The following is a 22,438-nucleotide window of genomic DNA, read 5'->3' as shown; positions in this document are numbered from 1 at the left end:
CACCTGCAATTCAAAGCCAGAAAAAGAAACTGGAGCGTTTATTTGACAAAATAAAAGTTCTCTGTATTGTTTTGAATTTCTGAAAAAGTACGATTTTAAATATTCTTATTTCTAAAGTGATGTTTTACATTCATTCGTTTGTTTAAATATTTGTTTTATTTATTTATTTATTTATTTATTTATTTATTTATTTATTTATTTAATGCACCCACCTTGCAAACTCTCCGAAACATTTCTGAGATTTTTCTCCTTTTATGTATATGAGAGGGAGAGAAATCTGTCTTGCCATATATATGCAGATGTCTGTTTATTTAAAATATTTGAGATAAATTTGCAAACCTAAAGCCTAAGCGCAATTATTAACTATGGAAACTGATACAACCGTATAAACATTATGTGTGTGTGTGTGTGTGTGAGAGAGAGAGAGAGAGAGAGAGAGAGAGAGAGAGAGAGAGAGATGATGATGATGATGATGATGATGATGATGATGATGGTGATGATACATGTATACAGGACAGGAGTGGCACACCAGCAGCACTTCACTACCACTTCAACATGGCTGCGCAGGACGAGCTAAGTAAGTTTGGCTACATAGCTATCTGTGTGCTTATTTCCTCAAAATTGGTTACGTTTAGAGGGGTTGTCTGTTAAAGCTGGGGATTTCTTAAAATGAAGGCCAATATTTTTATTTTTTGCTTAAACCTCACAGCGCTACATGATTGTATGATTTAAGGCTAGCTAACAGGGAACTAGCCGGCTATTCAGTGCTCAGGCCCAGTGCACAGTCATGGTTCAAAATGAAAGTAAGTTATGCTAGCTAGCTAAAATATATGTTATGTTTGTTGATTTTAGGTTATTTAATTAGATTTACCTGTTTGCAGGAAATGTTTTATGTGGCTCGCGTTTGTTTATTATCTAGCTACTTTCATTTGCAGCTAATACATAAAATTAGTTAACATCTCTTGATTGAACCATAATCTCTAAGCTAACCCTATATAGCCTACAGCTGCCAGGCTAACGATAAAGCTACAAAGCTAAAAAAAAGTGTTGTCATTTCAGTTTTAGGGTCGCATAGCTTGTTGTCATCCCTAACTTGCCTACTTAATTACTTGGCTGAGTTTATTTGCAGGTTGCAGTAAGAACGTAGGTTAGCTGGCACAAACCAGTGCCAAGGTATTTAAGTTATTGGGTGTTCAAATGGACACGGATTCAGTCTAAATTTCGATTATGCACGCAGAGTTAGGCTAGTATGTTAATAAAACTATGACTATTTTGCTAGTTACATCCATGGACAAGAACGTAATTCCTGTTCATAAGCAATCCTGTTTCTTTCTTTCTCCCCCCTGCTCCTACTCTCCTGCTCTCCTGCTTCAGATCAGTTGGAACGTGTGTTCTTGCGTTTGGGCCATGCCGAGACAGATGAACAGTTGCAGGACATCATATCCAAGTTCCTACCACCTGTTCTCCTCAAATTGTCTAGTGCTCAGGAGGGTGTTCGCAAAAAAGTAAATGCCCTTTGCCTTCACAGTGTGTATGTGTATGGCATCTTTTTTCCAGATAGGTTTGTTTGTTTTGAAAGAGAAAGCAAGATAAGAGAGAGAGATCTCTTTCTCTGTCTATTTCTCTCTGCACATATACTTTGGGCAATGGTAAAAAGAGAACACATATGCTTTGACTACTTAGCCACAGAATGTGCAGTCAACTTTAAATGGTGTTGTGCATTGTGACATTTGCTTATATCAAAGTAAATTGTGCTACTCTTTGTGAAGCAATTGCTGTTGTGGTCCTGCTCTGTTCAGGTTATGGAACTGCTGGTTCATGTGAATAAAAGGATTAAGAGTCGGCCCAAGATTCAGTTGCCCGTGGAGACGCTATTAGTGCAGTACCAAGACCCAGCGGCTACGTCTTTTGTTACCGTATGTACAAACTCACAGTGTCTTCAGCAGGGAGACCATCTGCACATTTATCATAAGATATTATATATTGATTAATAATGTAATTCTCTGCCTATTCTACATCATCACCTAAAACTTATCTGCGTATGCCAGATATGCCCAGTCTCAATAATAAATCAAATTCTCTTAAATATGTTTATTACATAGGGTAGTTTTTTGGGGGGGGGCGGGGACCCCCAATAATTCCTGCTTACCACTACTCATATAATGCGTTAGGTTGGGTGGTGCAAGCAGTGCCATGAAACCTTATATACAAGTATGCATTCCAATAAACCAATTTTGTACATTGACTACTCACTTTATTAAAAAAATTATATTTATTAGAAAAACTTAGTTTTTGTTAGCTGTTTTCCAACTCTTTGTTTATGGTTCGTTTGTAATAACCGGACGGATAGATCACTATAAGTACAGTGCTGAAACAGATGCATGTAAAAGCTCTAATAACACTTACTTCTGTGCCTGATAGTAATATACTAGTGGAACAAATGCTACTATGGGCACTACCTTGTCAGTTTTACTACAGGGTAAGTAGTGGGCCTTGTAGTCAAGCCCACTAATAAGTGGACTTATTCTATGAGTAAATGACAAAGCACTTTTGTAAGTCACTCTGGATAAGAGCGTCTGCTAAATGCCATAAATGTAAATGTAAATGTAGTCAGACACTGACCAGTGATGAGCAGGGTAGTGTGTGGATGCGAAGATGTTCTTAGCAACACAGCCTATAACTGTGACTGTTATATACACCTGTAAAATAGGTGTAACTTGGTGCAGCTATTCTGCTCTAATAAAAAAGTTATAAAATTGACTTTATGAATCACATTCATTTTAATTTTGCTTTGCTTTAATCTAAAAATAAATTTAAAGAAATAAAACAGTAAAACATTGTACAATCATTCCCTTTCTTTTAATGTATTTTTCTTCTTTTAAATTTATTTGTAATATTTCATCACCTAATTAGTTTTATTTAAATAAGTTGTTTTATGTAATGTTTTCGCATTTTGCCAAAAACCCATTTTTATGTCTGTGTAAATCTCTTTGAATTTCCCCTTTGTATGCAAAGTGCTATACAAATAAACTTGCCTCTCCTTGCCTCTTTTAACTAGTAACTAAATGTGTTTGCAGAATTTCACTATAATCTACATAAAGATGGGATACCCCAGGCTGGATGTGTCAAAGCAGTGTGAGCTCGCACCAACTCTGCTGACAGCAATGGAGGGCAAACCTGAGCCTCAGCAGGACAGGTGAGCCTCGTTCTCATCCATGGGACATGGCAAACGCAAGCAGGGAAATTAATCTTTCATACAAATAAAACTTTGCCAACCTTACTGTTGTGTCTAAGTGTGTGTGTGTTGTGTTTCTTTCCAGTCTGATGCATTTGCTCATTCCCACATTGTACCACATGAAGTACCCCTCAGAGCCCTCTAAAGCTTCACCCTTTGTCCTCACTGAGAAGCCCAAGACTGTTCACCAGCTCCTAGAATTCATGCTCGATGTCCTCCTGATGCCTTATGGGTATGTAGGAACTTCACTGTAGTTTAGTTCCTGGGAAACCTATGCATTACCAATGAAGCTCTATTTAGTCAGGCATCTAAATGGCTGTGTAGAGTCTGGTTGTTTTAGGTAAATGTCACCCCGTCTTCACCATCACATGAGTCAGAAGACTTTTTTGGCTTGCTTTTATTTCTCTTCTTTCAATACATTACCCCCTTGCATTAATCATTCATCAATTTCAAGACAACTAGTAATAAAAGTAACAGTTTGGAGCCCGGCTAGAAGGGCTTGCTGAAATGAACAACAAATGCTTTTGAATGGAAAAAGTCCATATCAGCCAAAATACACTAAATATTGTATTCCCTAAGATGGGTTTCTCCATTTCCTTTAGGAGGTTTTAACTGCTAGCTCTTTCAACAGGTTTGTGCTGAATGAGCCACCCAGTCGCCCAGCTCCTTCCTCGCCACAAGGGGGCACTGTGGCAGGAGCTGCAGGAGCCGCAGCAGGGCAGGGCCTCCCTCAACCTCCTCCAGGGATGAGCCTCTATGCTGTTAAAAGGGTCATTGGGGAGGCGCAGTGGAGCCCTGAACAGTTGGAGCAGGTTAAGCCCCTTGACATTTTAAAGGGAACTATTACTGTCAGCTTTTGTCTGTAAACAAAAATTAATGGAGTGTAATTTCAATAAAGATAATATTTTTTTTTCTAGAAATAATTTATTTCCTCACCCATGTTACATGGGGTCATTGTATCAAAATACATATATTAAAATATCATATTGTGAAGTATTTCCTAATATCCAGCTCCAACACATTGTGCAACTTTATTCTGGTTAGGCTGTGAATGAAGCCTTAATATAACATTTTAAATATACCTTAATTGTGTGCAGTGTAAGCTGGGGATTGTGAAGTTCATCGAGGCACAACAAGTACCAGAAGTGGAAACAGTCATCCACCTGGTTGTTGCCTCCAGTGACACCCGGCATAGCGTTGCCACGGCCGCAGACCTGGAACTGAAGAGCAAGCAGAGGTATAGTGCCTTATGGGGTGGCAAGTACATGAGTCTGAGAATGATTACATCTGCTGTCTTCTGTTTTGTGTTCCAGCATCATCGACTGGAACAATCCACTTATTATCAACAAGATGTTTAAAGTTTATTTGGGTGATATTCCACTGAAAACCAAGGTAAGTTCCTCATCTTGGCAAAGTCCAAGGAAAACCTGTTGATTGATGTTGAATTTAACTATGCAGCAAAGGTGTTTAGATGTCGGTGCTTGTTTTGGAAGGCTGAGAGGACCTGGCATGCTTCTGTATTGTCATTTGTTTGTTCATTCACCCAGGGTGTCACGGTGAAGCGGGAGCTAAAGCATGAGCCTGTTAGCACCAGGGTGAAGATGAAGATTCTCCCTCATCTGCTCCGCTCCAGACTCGCCGCCGAGTGCTTTCCTGCTAATATCCAGGTGAGGGAGATATAGACAGAAAGGAAGATGTAGAGATAAATGTGAGAAACTAAGGAAGGGGCTGTGAAAATTTGGAAAGAGGAGGGGAGTATAGAGAATAAAGGTAGAAACTAAACATGTAAGCAGAAAGAGATTGAGCTTATACAATAGGTATTAAATCCCCTAGCACTGAAGTCCTGAAAGTGAGAGTGGGTGAGTGTTGCCTCTGGCAGCAGATATGCCTCGTAAAAATGTACAGCAGCTACACTTGCTGTAGTAACCATGTGGAATAAACTCCTGGGGATAAAACAGCTACTGCCTACTGGGCTTTAACACTTTATGGAGCACAGTCAAACTGGTGTGATCTGTTGTGTGTGGGTGGGTGGTCCCTGTGGAGGACAATCGCACGTGTGTGTGTGGGTGTGTGTGTGTGGGTGTGTGTGGGTGGTCCCACAATCTGATCACAGTGGTGTGACTGGAATGTCAGAAAACGTCAGGTCCACTTAGGCTCTGGCTTAGTAAAAACATAGAGATAAGTTTCATGGAGATAGCAAAGCACTTCAAAGTCATTCTGGTCAAGAACGCCTGCCTGGTGCTATAAATGAAAAATGGAAAATTATACATTTTATATAAAAAACAAAGATTCATTCTGTTCTGTGACTTTTTTTTTCTTTCCAATAAACCTGTATGTCAAAACTTTAAAAAAAAAAAAAAAAAAAAAAAAACATCCCAAAGAAACTCACTCCTGAAAGATTTGAGACTAAGAGGAAGATAGTCTTAGAAAGTAGGTGATTTATAGAGAGAGAAATTGAGGAAACAGATTTCATTGATACAGTATTAAAGATATCTGGAAGTGTGCATCTGGAGTGTAATCTTTTGTGTGTTTCAGGTCGTCTACGATGGGCTGTTTGGGGCCAATACCAACAACAAACTCCTCTCTCTCACACTGCAGTTTGTGCACCATATCTGTGTGGTGTAAGTGCTGATAACATTCTTGCTGTGTCTAGAACGTTTAGAATGTTTCTAGCTGCTCTGGAAAAAACAGTATTCAGAAATGTAAATGTTGCCTTGAACTCCATCGGGGAAACTCATGCAGCATCAGGTGTTTTGCATTCGACCGAGCGGCTCACCTTCCAAATGCACACGTTTTCTATTTGTAATTTTACGCTGGCTAGACAGTAAGCAGTGAAAGCAGTAGCAACCCTCTCTGCCCCTGTTGTTGTGCAGCACTATCTTGAACCACGGCATTTCTGCCTCACAGGTGCCCCGATACCAACAAGCCACTGGGTCTGATGCTCCTCAACGGCCTCACAAAGCTTATCAATGAGTACAAAGAGGTAGACTGTGCCCCAAACACTGTTTTCTTATTTCAGCTTCAGCTGCTCTTCATGCACTCACTGACTTTCACATAATTTTAACAGCGTTTTGTAAGAAAAGACGATTGAATGTAACATTATACGGTTGGTGGTAATAAAGGTTTCTTTTCTCTTCATCAGGATCCTAAATTACTGTGCGTGGCTTACTCAGCCGTTGGAAAGCTTTCAAGGTAATCGTTGTTGTTGTTGTTTGTTTTCCTTTTTAAAAATGTTTGATTGTAAGTGTATCCTGAGCCACGTTTTATTCAAACCAGTCCCTCACCGCCCTGTCCTGCATGTTTTCTTAGTCATAATAACCACGTGTGTTTTGTCTGCGTTACAAACAGCCGAATGCCACAGCTCTTCACTAAAGACATCGCCCTGGTGCAGCAGTTCTTTGAGTCCATGTGCAAGGTGAGCCTGACTGATATTTGGGTCATCTGTTTGGGCTGTGCAGTTAAATAATTTGGTTGCTCAGCCATTGCAATCCAGTTTACACTGAAATTTTAATTATCTAAGTGTATGCAAGTTTAGTGAGTAGTTTAATTTCTTCTGTAACCTGGAGCACCTGTTCACACCTCCAGATTTTAGATCATGACTTCGAAAGATGAGTCTGACAAATGCACCCTCTGCAAATCTCTGTTTTATTAATTTGTTAATTTTATTTATACATAACCCCTGTTAACAGGAGGAAGCTGATGTGAGATTAGCTATTCAAGAGGCCTTGTCTATGATGGTGGGTGCATATGTCAACCTGCAGGGGGCGCTACTCAATCTTATGGAGGCCCTGGTAGCTGCTTACATTGGAAAGGTTCGTGTGATAACTCACTGGCCTAGGGTGACAATTCACGATTTGGTTTTGGATTTATCTACATATTTATACAACTGTAAACCATGATTGTATTCAGTGTCATTACTTGTGGTATGAATGTGGCAAAAATGAAGAGTAGAATCAGTAGCATTGGTTAGTTTGTTTTGGTTAAATTTATGAAATTGATTTGTGGATGTTTGTTTGATTTTTATCTTTTGACATTTTTTAATGATGCCTCACCTTAGCCGGAAGTCCAAGTGCGTCAGGTGGCGATGAAGTTTGCCAGCAGTGTGTTTGCACCTGATCACGTGCCATCCAGATACCTACTGCTGCTAGCAGCGGGAGACCCGTAAGTTTAAATGGATAAACATACACAAAGCATATACGTATAAACAAATTTTATATGTATATATTGTATATATGTATGTATATAGGTATATGTACATATTCTGCACCAGCTTGATTACAAATGCCTTTCTGCATCACAGTGCCTGTTTGGTTTACACTACTTATTTATTTCTCTGGAGCCTTGTTGTTCTCCACCACTCTGTGGCTCCTCCCTTTTGGACTTGGAGGGGTGATCAGGTCATATGCCTTGCATATGTTCCTGTATGTGATCGCTGACATCTGGTTGTGTCTCTCAATGTATGCGTTCATCACCTGCATCATGGTACTTGCTCCTCGATTGTCTCAGAGACTCTTTTGGGCAGTCTGCATCTTGGGTTTTGCCCAAGTCCTGCAGTGACTGACATATTGCTTGATCTTGTGATGCCATGATTAGTGTCTTTATGTTGTGTTTCAGTCTTGCCTTTTCCAGTCATTGGTAGAATTATTTTGTCAGACACCTCTGCTGTTTTGTCGGCACTGCATTCTTTGGAGGGACTACCTCTGCTTCCATGGTGACCATGTCTCCCATATGTTTGAAGCACTCATAGATGTATATAGTAGTAGTAAAATTGCAGTGTATTACACAAAGTTTCCAAAGAAACAGGATGTTTCAGACAGCGGTTCTTCACTCTGCTATGCAAGCAAAGTACATATGTGTGTACACACAGGGACATGTATATTCATTCAACATCTGCACTATGGAGGTTCCAAGTTTATACATATGAAAGATATTTCCTTAACAAGTTTGTGGTTGTACTATTGTCCTTGATCTGTGAATCATTCATTTTTTTGGATTAAAGACCCCCTTAATTCAAGTACTGTTTGTCAGATCTGAAAGAAAGCTATTTAAGACCAAAGAGCACTCTAAGGAAATTGGAGGTAAAGTTATAGACATGCACCAGTTAGGAAAAAAGGTATAAAATAATATCTAAATGTTCAGATATCCCAGTGAGCACTTTTGGATCACTTATGAGGAAATGGTAGCTTTGTCATACATCCCAGACACTGCTAGACAAGGGTCGTGATGTAGCTCCGTTTCTCAAAATGGTCACTTCCAAGCTCAACTGGACCTTTGCAGAGAGCTTGTCAGCCTACCTTAATAGGTTTTGTTTACTCGTATTGTCTTCTGTTGGGTTTTAGGCAAAATTAGGCACCATTAGCGCCACTTGCAGAATAACATGGTTCACATTAGGTAACTGCTACTTCACCTGTGTGGGACTGTCACTCCCTGTCTGTGCAAGTGCTCTATGCTATACTGTGGCAAGACTCCTAACTCTACAGATCCCTACTTCTGTAACGTGATTGAAAATTGCAAGTTGCTCTGGATAAGAGCAGATGAATAAAATGAAAACAATTCAGTCCAATCAAGCTCTGTGCACATGTCACATTTCTGTTCTGATTAAATGCATCGGTGCATGTAAACAGTTGACCTGAAATCTTTAATCAGAATAACAAAAAATGTGTATGTTAACTCAGGTAATGATATTTGGAGCTCTGCATGCAACTGGCCTGTGTGGAAAGGTGGCAGGAAAGAAGCCATTGTTGTTGATAAATACTTTTTGGAACATTCCAGAAAGGTGGGGGGCAACATCGTGTTGTGGGAATGCTTTTGCTTATCAGGGATTTTGAATCTTGTTAAATGTGAAGGAAAATATGGGGAGAGATTCTGCAAAACGACTTGCTTCAAGCCACTGAAATATTAAAGGTGGGACAGTGATCTCAAGCACAAGGCCAAAGCCACCTAGGAGTGGTTGAAAAACAAGAATGTGCATGTTCTACAATGGCCAATGGAAATTGTGTAGTACTGTTTGCAAATTGCAGTGTGTCCAATTTACCTGAACACTTTGGAGTGTCAGGAAGAATTGGTAACTGAAGGGTAACTGGTAATAAGGGTATTGCAATAAGAATACTGACTGGAACAAAGTGCAAGTGTCATTTGTAATCCAGGGAAATCTTGTTTGTGTGTCTGTAGTCGTGAAGAGGTTTGTGGAGAGGCCCGGCGCACTCTAAGATCTCTCCCTACCAAGAAGACAGAGAAGGAGAGTTCCAAGCCCATGCCATCATTTCCTGAGATGGTGAGCTACATCCAGGAGAAGGTAAAATGATCTGTAATAAATTATAAACAATATTAAACCATATTAAATGGTTTTATTCAGTTATGTTCAGATAGTATAATGGTGGTGTCATCTGGACAGTTTGGATGAGTTGTCTTCATATAAATTAGGCTGCTGTGAGGATGAGGACACCTGCCAAATACATTGTTGGAACCTCAACCCTTCCTTTTAACCCTGCTACCTTTGAAGAGGTGAGTCAAAGTGGGTGTGGGTGGGTTTGTTTATATAAAATGAGAGAGAGGGATAAATAATGGGGAATTTTTCTTTTTTTCCCCTTTCTAGATTGTTCTGTACCTCAGGATGTGTCTGGCTCATAGTGCTGGAGCCACACCCACCTCCCAAAGTTTTGTTGATATGCAGGATGACGCCCCTCTCATTGGGCGCTATGTTCGATCATTGCTCGCAAACGAGGCCCCTCCTCCTTCCTTCACCCTCAAAGGGGGAGAAGCCAATCCGGTGCAGGTCTACATGGAGCTGCTGCAACAGCTTCTCTCAGCTGTTGGAGGCAAGTCATATACAGTGAATATGGTATAACACTGCACAGTTTAGTGTTTTCACATTAGAAATTGTTAGGTAAATATTAAAGGCTTCAGCGATTTGAGGCAGTCATGTGAGAGGATGTGGCTTTTAAAAACTGGATTTGCCTTTTTCTGTCATGTTTAATACTTTGTTTTCCTGATATGGAGTTAGCCTAGTCTTGGACTAAGTTCCATTGATGAATTGCCATCGGAATGGTGATTGGCATGGGCTTACACGTAACCTCGGTCAGGGAAACCTGTCTGCTATTTCAGACAAAATCATGTGTTCTTGTCAACCCCAGCACTTCTAGTCAGTATGCGATTAGATATTAAGGGATTTATGGTGTAATTTGTGTGTTTGTGCTGCAGGTATTCCTGTGATGTATTGCCTGTTGGAGGTAGTGTCTGTTTTTCCTCAGAAGCTTGCTCCCAGATTTGCCAACAGAATTGACTGGATAAAAGTAAGTGCTATATAACGAAAGTTTATTTTGTCATCTGACTGACCAATTGATAATATTGACAATATTTCCATTAATATTCTGTTTGTGTGTGGGTGTCAGGGTCTTATGAATACCAGTAAAGAAGACATGCGAGAGCTAGCAGCTCAGCTGTATGCTGTGGTCGTCTCCTCCATGTCTGGCAATGAACTCAAATATGCTGTACAAAACCTGATCAAGATCAGCAAAGACACTCATGTATGTACCATAGAATCAACAATGACTTTGTTATTTACGGCACTTTTTAAATAGTGTCATGTATCATAGCTAGTTAGGTTGTTTTATTTATTTATTTATTTTTATGATCATAAACTATATCAAAACTGCTCTTTTTTACATTTAGTGAAGAGATGTTTTGTTTATTTTGGAAGTTAGTTATCTTGGAAGTTAAAGGGCTGCTTAATTGAAAGGTATCAGGTAAAATGCTTATAGAGTTTTCTCTTTGAAATGCAGAGCCCTGAGACCCAGCATGGTGCCATTTTGGCTCTAGGTTATATGGTGGGCAGGTACATGAGTAAGAGGCAGGGCTTGGGATCAGATGACTCCCCTAACCTTGAGCTAATGAGTGCCATACCCAAGGACGAAGAAGAGCTGATCACCATGGCAACCCAAACTATTGGTATGGCCACTTATTCTTTGTAGACCATGTAAATAAGTAAATGTAGCCTCTCGTTTTCTTTCACGCTTATTGAGGTCGCTGAGTTGCTGGAGTCACCGAGCCATTCATTTCTCTGCAGGATCGTTTTTGGAAAGCGGGTCCCCATTGCTGTCGGTTGCCGCGGTGACAGCCCTGGGAGAGATTGGCCGCAACGGCAAGCTTCTGATAGCAGCTGAGGGTGAGGGCTTCACCAAACTCAGCCTCGTGGACAACCTGCTTGCTAGGATACCATCTGGCAAAGAGACTGGCAAGGTGATGCGCACATAAATTTTATGGACACACCATTGCAAACTTGCCCTCATCACACATGTGCATATCAGATCCTGGGACACATATACAGGCATATGATGTGATGAACATTATCACAGCAGGAGGGCCTGTTGTGTCTTATGTAAATAAAGTGTTTTCCTCTTGCATTGTTGATAGTTTTTTATGAGCTAACTACGCTTTGAGTGTATTTATTATTGATGAATGCTGCATTTTCCATGGGCAGATGAAGGAGCATGCAATCCAGACACTGGGATTCCTCCCAGTGGGAGATGCAGAATTTCCTCATCAGAAAAAAACTCCTACATGGCCTCATGGATTCAGTGGAGGTAGAGTTATAACAGCTTATTAGTCTTATAATATGTATAGTAAAACACAGAATAAGTAGATCATGTAGAGTATGTGATCATGATGTAATGTCCTTTTAATCATACTGTTTTATGTAACTTAATGTTCTGTAATGCTATGCTTTTTTTTTTTTTGCTTCCCCCCCCCCCCCCCATCTCCCTCCTCCTCCTCTAGGCTAGGCAGGTGGAACTGCAGTTCACAGTAGGAGAGGCCATAACTAGTGCTTCTGTGGGAACCTCCTCTGGAGCTGCCAGAGATGCCTGGACTTGCACTGAAGACCAGTACTGCCCCCCTAAGAGTGAGTGCGTGCTCATATGTACCTAACACAAGTGTTTTGCAGTGTCTTGAAAGCGTTATTTACTCCTCACTGTGTGTGTGTGTGTGTGTGTTTGTTGTTGTTGTTGCTGTTGTTGCTCACTCTCTCTCTCAGATGTAAAGAATAACGATGCAGTGCCCTGGACACTAACCGCCATCTTGTCGAAGTACATAGGGAGTCCCAATCCTCACGTGCGGCAGGCAGCTTGCATATGGTTGTTGTCGCTGGTGAAGAAACTGAGCCAGCACAAAGAGATTCAGGTAAACGCACAGATCACATGCCCATACGCACAATCCACCATATATCCAACTTTCACACTAGTCACATAAAACACAAACACATGCTGTCTTGACACAAGATTTCCAAGGACAAGTTAACACTGGTGATATTAAAGAAAAAGATTACCAATGATTATACTGCTAAATAGGTATTTAATATAGTTGTGTGACTTGACTGTTTTCTGGGAGCATCAGGACAGTATTCGGTGTATCGCACAGGTAACATAAACTTATCCTTTCCTTACATGTTCCTTTGTCTTCCTGTCTTTGTTGCAGTCTCATCTAAAGGAGATCCAGACGGCTTTCATTTCCATCCTGTCTGATCCAGATGGTGAGTCACTAATTACATCGTTCATCAATACATTCCTCTTGCCTTACCATGTAACTGTCGTACTTGGGGTAAGATGTGTTATTAAATTCAGGCCAAATCACCAAAAGTATTTTGAGATGTTGGCTTGTTTCTTTTTTTATTATAGTGATGCTGTATAACTGTACATATTAATTCTGGTGTGTTTCGGTGTATGCCTGCACGCATGTGTGTTCAGAGCTAAGTCAAGATGTGGCGTCTAAAGGCCTAGGCTTGGTGTATGAACTGGGAGGAGAGCAGGATCAACAGGAACTAGTGTCAACTTTAGTAGAGACTCTTATGACTGGGAAAAGGTATTTAATAAGCATATGTGTTCCTTCATTAAGTATTAATAAATTGCCATTACATATTCAGGACTATAGATCTTGTATGTTGAATGAGCAGGTCCATCAGGTTAAATGTATGCATGATTTATTGATAGTTCCATTAATACCATTCCGCTCTGCCATTTGATAGTGGGCAATATAAAACAAGATTAAATATTTAAACGGATGGCTTTTAAAGTGTGTCTGTGTGTGTCTGTGTGTGTGTGATTGATTGATTGATTGATTGATTGAAGAACCAAACACACTGTATCAGAAAACACTGAGGTCTTTCAGGGTGATGCTCTTGGTAAAGCACCAGATGGGTAGGTCATTTATCTCCCCTGAATACACTGCCCAATATGCTTTCTGTTTGATACATTGTCATTTGTGTGTGCTAATGGAAGAAACATGCATTTTTCTTTTTAAGTTTTTAATTTGGAATTTATATACACTTTTTGTCCATACCACTAGTTGAGATACAGATTTGTTTGGTTTGACAGGCAGAACCTTTCTACATACAAGGAGCTGTGCTCATTGGCTAGTGATCTGAACCAACCAGATCTCATTTACAAGTTCATGAACTTGGCCAACCACCATGCTATGTGGAACTCCAGGAAGGTAATGTCCACCAATTAGAGGATGGATGTGTTAGTGAAATAGAGATTTTAATATAAATAGTTTTCATATGTTTGTTCTAATTATATATTTAGGTAATAGAAAACATTTATTCATTTTTATGGGGAATTTCCTTCAGTGGAAGTGCTGCTTCATTTAGAGGTTTAGAAGTTAAATTGCCTATAGACATGGCAAAAACTGTAAAGTCATGCAGAATTTGAAATCCTTTCATCTTGTTTTCTCCTCTGCTGTAGGGGGCAGCGTTTGGCTTTAACATCATTGCAGCAAAGGCAGGAGAGCAACTTGCCCCTTTTCTGCCTCAGTTGGTGCCTCGCCTCTACAGGTATCAATTTGACCCCAACCTGGCCATCCGACAGGCCATGACCAGCATCTGGGATGCCCTCGTCACTGACAAAACCATTGTGAGAGATCACCAAACACTGCTGTCATACGTACTGCATTCCAGTTTGGCTCTTGGAGCGTTTTTCTTAAGACCACTTTATCATGATACAGAAAATCATAGACCTTTTTAGGTTTACATTTTCCTACTTTATCTAGGTTGATAAATACTTAAAGGAGATTCTTCAGGACGTCATATCCAACCTAACCAGTAACATGTGGCGAGTACGAGAGTCAAGGTAAACAAACAATTTGAAAGAGAATATTTTATGGAAAATGATGAATTTAACTGACTGTTTTTAAGTACTCCAGCCAGTATCAGTTGATTTATTTTTCTGTAGCTGTTTGGCTTTAAACGACCTGATTCGTGGGAAGCAGGCTGATGACATCATTGACCAACTGTCAGAAATGTGGGAGACATTGTTCCGAGTTTTAGATGACATCAAGGTAAATGGCTTGGTACTTATTAAAACAGATTGTAACAATATCCCTCGTGTAGACTAGCCCATAATTAGCTTGTCTGGCTACTGTGCTGGTATCTAGTCAGTTAATACTGAATTGTAATAATTTAGCACTTTTTACTGGTCTGTGTGACTTTTGCGTTTCAGGAATCAGTACGGAAAGCGGCAGATTTAGCCCTGAAGACCCTCAGCAAGGTAAAAGCCTTTACTGGTATTTCTGCTTTACCAGTAAATACTGTTAGAGCTAACACTGAATGAGAAATCTATTGCATACAAGTCGTCATCATCAATTGCATGATTTTCTAGCAGTCACTATTTATTTATTTTGGTGGAGCAGGTCTACAGGTGTTTAGCAAGTGTGTCTGCACGCCTGCGCCTTGGCTTGTCTTGCAGGTCTGTGTGCGTATGTGTGAAGCGATGGGTGCATCCGCTCAACGGACAGTTGGCGTGCTGCTGCCCATCCTGCTGGACAAAGGCATTGTCAGCAATGTGGCAGAGGTGCGCGCTCTCAGGTAGGCTCAAGTGCTGTTGAGCACATTAGACACACACACACACACACACACACACACACACATTACATACACACACACACATTACATTATGCAATCTGGGTATTAATCAGTGTGCTTATGTAATACGGGTGGGAACAGCATTGAGACCTTGGTGAAGATCAGCAAGGCAGCAGGCAGCCGTCTGAAGCCCCACGCCCCACGCCTCGTCCCCACTCTGCTGGAGGCACTGAGCATGCTTGAGCCGCCTGTGCGCAACTACCTCAGTCTGAGAGCCACGGAGCAGGAGAAGGTGAGTCTAGCCTAAACTGCAGGCCAGGGATGGTTCAAGTGCTTTCAAGTACCAAGTGTCTTACAAGGAGAGCACTGAGTTCTGTTACTTATGGGTTTCTTGCTTATGGCAGAGCTTTATGTTAAAAAGCTATTCATGGATCTAACTTAAGGTAGCACTGAGTTAACCGAGCCGAGCTACAGCAGGTTAAAATCCAACAACCATAAACCTGTGTAATTGTTAAGGAATAAATCTTAACTCTGTAGTGCATACTTTGACTTAAAACCCTTATATTCAAGATCATATTTATTGCTATAGTGTGCTGTAGTGTAATAGTCTTATTCCATATTTGTTTACAACCAAAGTTATTTTTGATAAGGCAAAAAAAGACTAAATCAGAAATGCATTACATCTGTGTGTAAATGTTGACCAATATGAAATCTACTTTCCCTGTCTATCCTCAGAGTGCTTTGGACAGTGCCAGACTGAGTATGGTCAAATCTTCGCCCATGATGGAGACAATCAACATGGTAGGAGTTTTGTAATCTAGCTGCCCTCTTGGCTTTCTCTCTTCCTTTCCCACAGAGATTTTTTGACCTTACTAGTTATTCACATGGATGGATCTCTTAATACCATAAATTAATATATAAAGCACCCACAATAGTTTGCATATTGTTGTATACATTTATTTGACTGACGTGTGTGTGTGTGTGTATATATACAGTGTCTGCAGCATTTGGATGCGTCTGTGTTAGGAGAACTGGTGCCAAAACTCTGTGATCTACTAAAAAGTGGAGTCGGTCTTGGAACCAAGGTAAACATGTAGGCACACATTCCTGTATTTACTATCTTTGTGGGATTGTTGTTTTTTTTTCACTGAAATATATATTACTCTAGCTGAATGTGTTGTGGCCTACAGTTTACTATAACTTTAATCTCATTAACCAAAAAGTAAACAATTCTTGCCTCTTTCAGTTTTTCAACCAAATCTTCAAAAGAAATTAAAGCTCTAGCTAAATGTCCTCAAAGTGTCTTTTTTTATCTTTCCATCTGCTGGGATTATTTGATCTCCACAAATAATTCAACTAGAATAGTGCACGCACGTGCACACACACACACACACACACACACACACACACACACACACACACACACACACACACGCGCACACACTCTGGAGTAACTGTTACATGGTTTCCAGGGAGGCTGTGCCAGTGTGATCGTGTCCCTCACAGTGCATTGTCCTCAAGACCTCACACCTTACTCAGGTAACACACCCCCAGGATACCACTCCCCTGCCCTCATGTATATATGAGCACAGACACACTTAGAGAGTAAGCAAGCATCACCTTCACCGATGTTCACCTATGTGAGCATGTGGTGCCTCCGTTTACAGGTAGACTAATGAGCGCCCTCCTCAGCGGGATCCATGACCGCAATATTGTGGTCCAGAAGTCTTTCGCCTTCGCTATGGGTCATCTGGTCAGGGTGAGCACACTCCGGTTCAAGATCCGCTTCCAGTGACCATAAAAAAAAAAAACAAAACACTAGCGAGAGTGTTACAGGCCACGGGCATGGTGCCTAGAGCGGTGCAATAAAAAGCGCTCCTCCTTTACCTTGCAGACAGCCAAGGACAGCAGTGTGGAGAAGCTTTTGCAGAAACTCACCACCTGGTACTTGGAGAAAGAAGGCAAGATAGAAAGGAGAGAGCTTTTGATGGAGTGTTCATTTTTTGCCCTGCTCTAATCTCCATTAATCGTCTTCTCTTTTTCCATTTCCCGCTACCCCATCCAGAGTCGGTGTATAAGTCTTCCTGCTGCCTGACGGTGCACGCCATCAGCCACTACAGCCCGGATGTGCTGAAAGCAAATGCCAGTGCTGCCCTGCCTCTGGCTTTCCTGGGCATGCACCAGCAGTCCGACGAGCAGGAGCATGGGGATAGCACCGATGCAAGCCTGTGGGCCGAGGTGTGGCAGGAACACGTGCCTGGTAAGAGAGGAAGAGGATGCACAATACTGAGTATTTGAAGTGATGGATGGAGTTGATTATCACCAAACAGTGTTTAACTTGGCTTTAAGTAACTAGTAATTATCAGTTTTATTTTACATAAAACTAATTTTGGGCTTTTTATATGTTCACTCTGCCTTCGTCCCTTTTATTTGTGTCTTCAGGCAGTTTTGGGGGAATCAGACTGTATATGACCGAGCTCATAGCCATTACCCAGAGGGCTTTGCAGTCTCAGTCATGGAAAACGAAGGCGCAGGGTGGGGCTGCCATGGCAACAATCGCTAAGCAGCAGACAGGCTCCCTCGTGGCCCCTCACCTGGGTATGGTGCTGAATGCCCTGCTGCAGGCGCTCACTGGGCGCACCTGGGCAGGGAAGGTAAGCACTCACCAACATGTGCGCATGCGCACACACACACACCAATCAGCATGCGCCACTATGCACTTGCACACCAATCAACAGGCTGCAGAAATTCAGCAATATATTTGAGTTTATTTATTTTGCTGTTCCATTATTCGCAAAGCTAATGGAATTTGTGTGCTATTTTTGTGGTGACTCATGGAAATGCCTTCATCTGTGCTTTCAGGAGGAGCTTTTGAAGGCTGTTGGCTCTGTGGTGTCAAAATGCAGGTTGGGCACCTTTTTGTTCTTTCTTCCTGCTCTTTCTCATATACGTTCTCAGCAAGACTAGGGCAGCTTTTATGTGATTTTGTGTTTGTTTGTGCGCCTGCAGCGAGGAGCTGCAGAATCCTGTGGCAGGTCAGCCGACTGTGTCGCAAGTGCTGGACTTGATCCTAAAGGAGTGTAAGAAAGAGAGTCTCGTGTACAAAATGGCTGCCCTGCGAAGCACGGCAGGCATTTTGGAGGCCACTCAGGAGGATCGCTTTCAGGACATGGCAGATATTTTGTTTCCTCTCATCAAAAAGGTACGGCAGTGGGGTTGGTCAGGACATTTCCGAACTATATTTGGCTTCTTTTTGCCTGTAAGGCATCACATGCTGGAGTGGGGGAGCTGTCTGCAAGGATCCAGTGTGGCGGAAGGTTCTCGTTCCAACAAAACCAGAGCGACACCTGATGCAACTGTTTGAGGTCAACTTATTAAACAAGTGGAATCAGGTCGAAAACTGTAGCCACCCTGGGGCCTATGCAGAGGATGATGTTCCCCTTACTCTAATCTTGAGTTGTGTAGCCAATGTCTGCAAGTTCATGTAGATATCCTTGTTTCATTTATGACATTTATTTTTTGGGTGGCGGGGTGGTCACCAGAATGAACCTACAAGTGCTAGTTCACCAAAGCACGATGATGATGAAGATGCAAAGGAACGAGAGCTGCAGACCGAGGTCCTTCTTTGTGCATTTGAGACCCTAGGAAAATCCTGGCCATCTAATGCACAAACCCAAAGTATGACTGCAATAAAAATAGGCATACAAAAATGAATAGAAGTTTATTAAAATACACCCATTCATCCACCAGTAACGTAGGTTAATGTAGTAGTTTATTAATGTGCGTGTGTGTGTTTTTTGGCAGGTCGCTATCAAGCTGAAGTTTGTGGGCTAATGTGTGACAGGCTTAAACTGAGCACATGGAGGGTTCAGCTATGTGTTCTACAGTGTATGAAAGCATTCTACCAGGGGTGAGACATCACCAGTAAAAGAACCAAAGACGCTTAATCTGGACAATGAACATCATTACTGTTCCTGATAATTTAGCGATAACGGTAGATTGTATTGAATCTAAGTCCTACTGGTCACTGACTTTTGAATTGTGTGAATGTTTTTAAAAAATTGAGACTAGATTTGATTTATAAAAGCATTTTCAGTTAAAAATTGTCCTAATAATACAGGATATATGCCATCTTGATGTATGCTCTGTAAAGTGTTGATTTTAAACAATGAATACCTTCTTGTATGAAGACCCATATGAAGGCCAAAAAGTCATGTGCTTTGGTTTGGTAATGTAGGTTACTGCTGTTGGAGAAGGACCACAAGAACGCCACAATACTGACTGACCTTCTGTCAGAAACCTGCACTGGCCTTGCATCACCACTAGGTTGGGAATGACATCAAAGCGATATCACTGTATGGCGTGGTCAGCCAAAGAGTCCTTTATTTACAGGGTATGCTTTTTGTTTTTCTGTTATATATCTGCAGAAAACAGAAGTTATTCATCTGTAAGAACAGAAGCATTGTCCATTCTGGAACTACTCTTGAAAAAGATTGGAGGTAGGCTAGTTTCAATATTTCCGTACTACCACTGGCAAGAAACTAATAGCTGAGCGATGTTTAAAATATAGTTTTTTCATTTACCAATTGTGTTCTTGATAGCTGGTTTTCTGCAGGCACCAGGCTGTTAAAATTGTACAACTTGCTTTTTCATTTAACAGCTTGATTTTGTTCTGTGTGCACAGAAAGTGACCAATGGGATTCCCTGTCTGAGAAGAGTCGGCAACAACTTCAGCGTTCTCTTGCTACCATGGAAACAGACAGCCGTCCTGAACTCAAGGACAAGGCCCAGATGCTGAGGAGGAAAATACAGGGCTTGCCTTAAACAAACCTGTCCACATGTAGAATGATTCTTCTGGAATCTTCAGACCATTTTAGTCATCCCATACCAAATCTCATGCACATCTCATATACTGACTGACCTGTTGAAGAATAAAAACGCACCTGGACGGTCCTGCACCAAATAAACCGACACAGTGGTTATTTCCAAGCCAAAAGATTTAAAACCTTCTCTGGGTGACTCAATTGATTTTTCCAAAGAACCTGTACTTAAGCTCTAAGTTTCCTTCTCACCTAAATTAACTTTTGGGATATGATGCAGTTCTCCTGAGCATCACATCAGTAGCCATTTGGGCTCGTGTTACTTTTCTGTTTCTCACATCGCTGTTTGCACACTATCTGTGCCAACCAGAGCCACCCCATTCTGGTGAACATTTTTCTCCTTGCTGTGAGAGTCTGACAAGGTTCTAGCCCTCTCACCTAGCCATGTGTGTCTGCAACTAATGTACTTGTGTCTTGTTTGTTTTCACCAAGCAGCCACTGCCTCTTTTAAAATGCTTGTCTACACTGAACTAGACCCTCAGTGCATGGAGTGACTGCTAGAGCTTTCTTATGCAAGGGAGCAGTTTCTAGTAATGTGGTTCCCTTCTCGGCTTCCCTTTGTTCTGGTGCTGATCTTACAGACTGTCTTGGTAAGAGGAGTTACAGCATCCAGTTCAGTCCCCCCCCCCCCCTTTCCTTTTTTCTGTTAGTATTCAGAGTTGGAGGAAAGGGAGAAATGAGGCCATGCAGAAGCATCAGAATGCGAAATAAGAGGGATTTGGCTAAAGACTATATGTGTGTATTTAAAGACATCTTCATGTAAATTAGACTGATGTATTTCCTTTACCAGTGTTTGCATGTTATAAGGTGTGGTGTGTTAAATAAAATATTTTCAGAAAACCCTAAGCCAAGGTGTTTTCTAATGAGACATGCTGTTGGCTCCTGCTCCATCTGGATTTTAAAGATGGCTTTAAAAGCCATCTTTTAAGGATTTATTGATAGGCATGTGTTTCCATTCAAATGTAAAATTTCAGGAAGGGTGTTAAAAAACAACTCTGTTGAGGGAAGACTGCATTATCTCACTTTGAGGCACATTTCTAGATTTGGAATGCCAAACACTTCTAATGGATTCCAACCACAATAATGCAGACCTGATCCAAGTGCTTATTAAAGGAAACCTTATTAGGACCAGGTGTGAGCTTCATTTAATTGAGTAGTAAATCTTGAGCAAGGTTGAACACATAACTCCCACTAAACAGCAGGCCATAGTTGTACTTCCAGCTTTCAACTCATTGCGGTAACACTAACAGGGTTTTGCTTTTTTGCAGACCAGATAATCCACTGCAGTTTCATCAGGGTCAGCCTATGATATAAGTTTACCAGAATTATGGATCGAGAGCATCCTTTTCCAAGGACTTGAAACTATTATTCTGCATTTATTTACATTGGTTCCCAGTAAAATTACAAATTGATTATAAAATACTTCTAATGGTCTACAAAGCACTGAATGATCTTGCTCCACAGTACCTTAGTGAAGTCCTAGTGCAATATAACCCACCACGTCTGCTTAGATCAAAAGGTGCAGGCTCTTTACTAGTACCAAGGATAAGAACATGTACTGCAGGGGGCAAATCCTTTTCCTATAAATTTTTCACACTATGGAATAACCTTCCTGTGAATGTGTCAAAACTCAAGAGTGTCTCAATATTTCAGGCTAGGCTGAAAACCAATCTCTACAGTCAGGCATTTTATTAACTACTTCCCATCTTTGGTAAAGGTATAGATCTGGTAGTCCATGGTCATTGAGAGTTAGGGTAAACTGTGATGTTATGATGCTGTCACTTCACTTTGTTACTCAAGGTTGTTGTCTGAAAGCTGATGTTCCAGGGTACCCTCATGCCTGTGGTTCCTTCTGGCTCTTTCCTTTTAGCTGTGTTGCCATAGATAGATCTGCCAGAATCCATCTTTGAACATTACAGTTCCATAATTTACACTACCTCGTACATGCAGATGCCTAACAATAAATTCTTTCTGCCAACATACACCAACCCCGTGATGTCGTTACTGATCTTCATCCCACCACCCCCTGGTGTAGCCTACCACACCTCCCCCTCAGCCAACTACGCCAACGGCCTTGGACATTCTCATGTGGGTTGGATTTCAGACATGCACACACCTTTGGGACCAGATTAGGACTTCTAGAAAACCAGACTTCTGTTTATATTACTATATACTATTATATTAGTGTCTGTTTTGGGCCACAACTTTGAGTCTTGGTTCCTCTCAAGGTTTCTTCGTCATACTCTAGCGAGTTTTTCCTTGCCCGTTGCCCTTAGCTTGCTCAATAGAGGCTTGGACATGTGCAAAGCTGCTTTGTGACAACTATTGTAAAAATCACTATATAAATTTGACTTTGAATTATATAAACTACTTAACCATCACATAACTGCACTAGGATTCTTATGACCAATAAAATGCAATTTGAGCACAACTTGTATTTAAACTTTTATTGAAATTAGCTTAACAGGATGA

General features: G+C 41.1%; 1 protein-coding gene across 1 annotated transcript; it reads left to right on the top strand.

The window, feature by feature from the left end:
- The first annotated feature begins 513 nt into the window (after positions 1–513).
- On the top strand, positions 514–20,834 carry ecpas (Ecm29 proteasome adaptor and scaffold). The gene is given in 50 exon segments (XM_027024029.2): positions 514–577; positions 1,375–1,505; positions 1,800–1,916; positions 3,078–3,196; positions 3,321–3,467; positions 3,867–4,047; positions 4,333–4,472; positions 4,549–4,627; positions 4,783–4,902; positions 5,771–5,856; positions 6,143–6,218; positions 6,378–6,427; positions 6,584–6,650; positions 6,925–7,047; positions 7,293–7,396; positions 9,407–9,530; positions 9,659–9,739; positions 9,831–10,053; positions 10,436–10,527; positions 10,627–10,761; positions 11,017–11,182; positions 11,301–11,473; positions 11,715–11,780; positions 11,782–11,817; positions 12,011–12,134; positions 12,267–12,412; positions 12,707–12,761; positions 12,976–13,090; positions 13,357–13,425; positions 13,603–13,720; positions 13,972–14,139; positions 14,276–14,355; positions 14,458–14,563; positions 14,725–14,772; positions 14,971–15,089; positions 15,228–15,378; positions 15,822–15,887; positions 16,082–16,171; positions 16,559–16,625; positions 16,754–16,845; positions 16,981–17,047; positions 17,152–17,346; positions 17,529–17,740; positions 17,949–17,992; positions 18,096–18,288; positions 18,629–18,764; positions 18,891–18,996; positions 19,324–19,412; positions 19,514–19,585; positions 19,771–20,834. Coding segments are annotated over 50 exon segments (5,526 nt in total). The 5' UTR covers positions 514–555; the 3' UTR covers positions 19,911–20,834.
- Positions 20,835–22,438: the final 1,604 nt, after the last annotated feature.

This window comes from Electrophorus electricus, chromosome 9 (assembly GCF_013358815.1).
Source record: "Electrophorus electricus isolate fEleEle1 chromosome 9, fEleEle1.pri, whole genome shotgun sequence".
Classification (NCBI taxonomy): Eukaryota; Metazoa; Chordata; class Actinopteri; order Gymnotiformes; family Gymnotidae; genus Electrophorus; species Electrophorus electricus.
The sequence above is the reverse complement of the archived record's forward strand: the minus strand, read 5'-3'. Positions and strand labels throughout refer to the sequence as shown.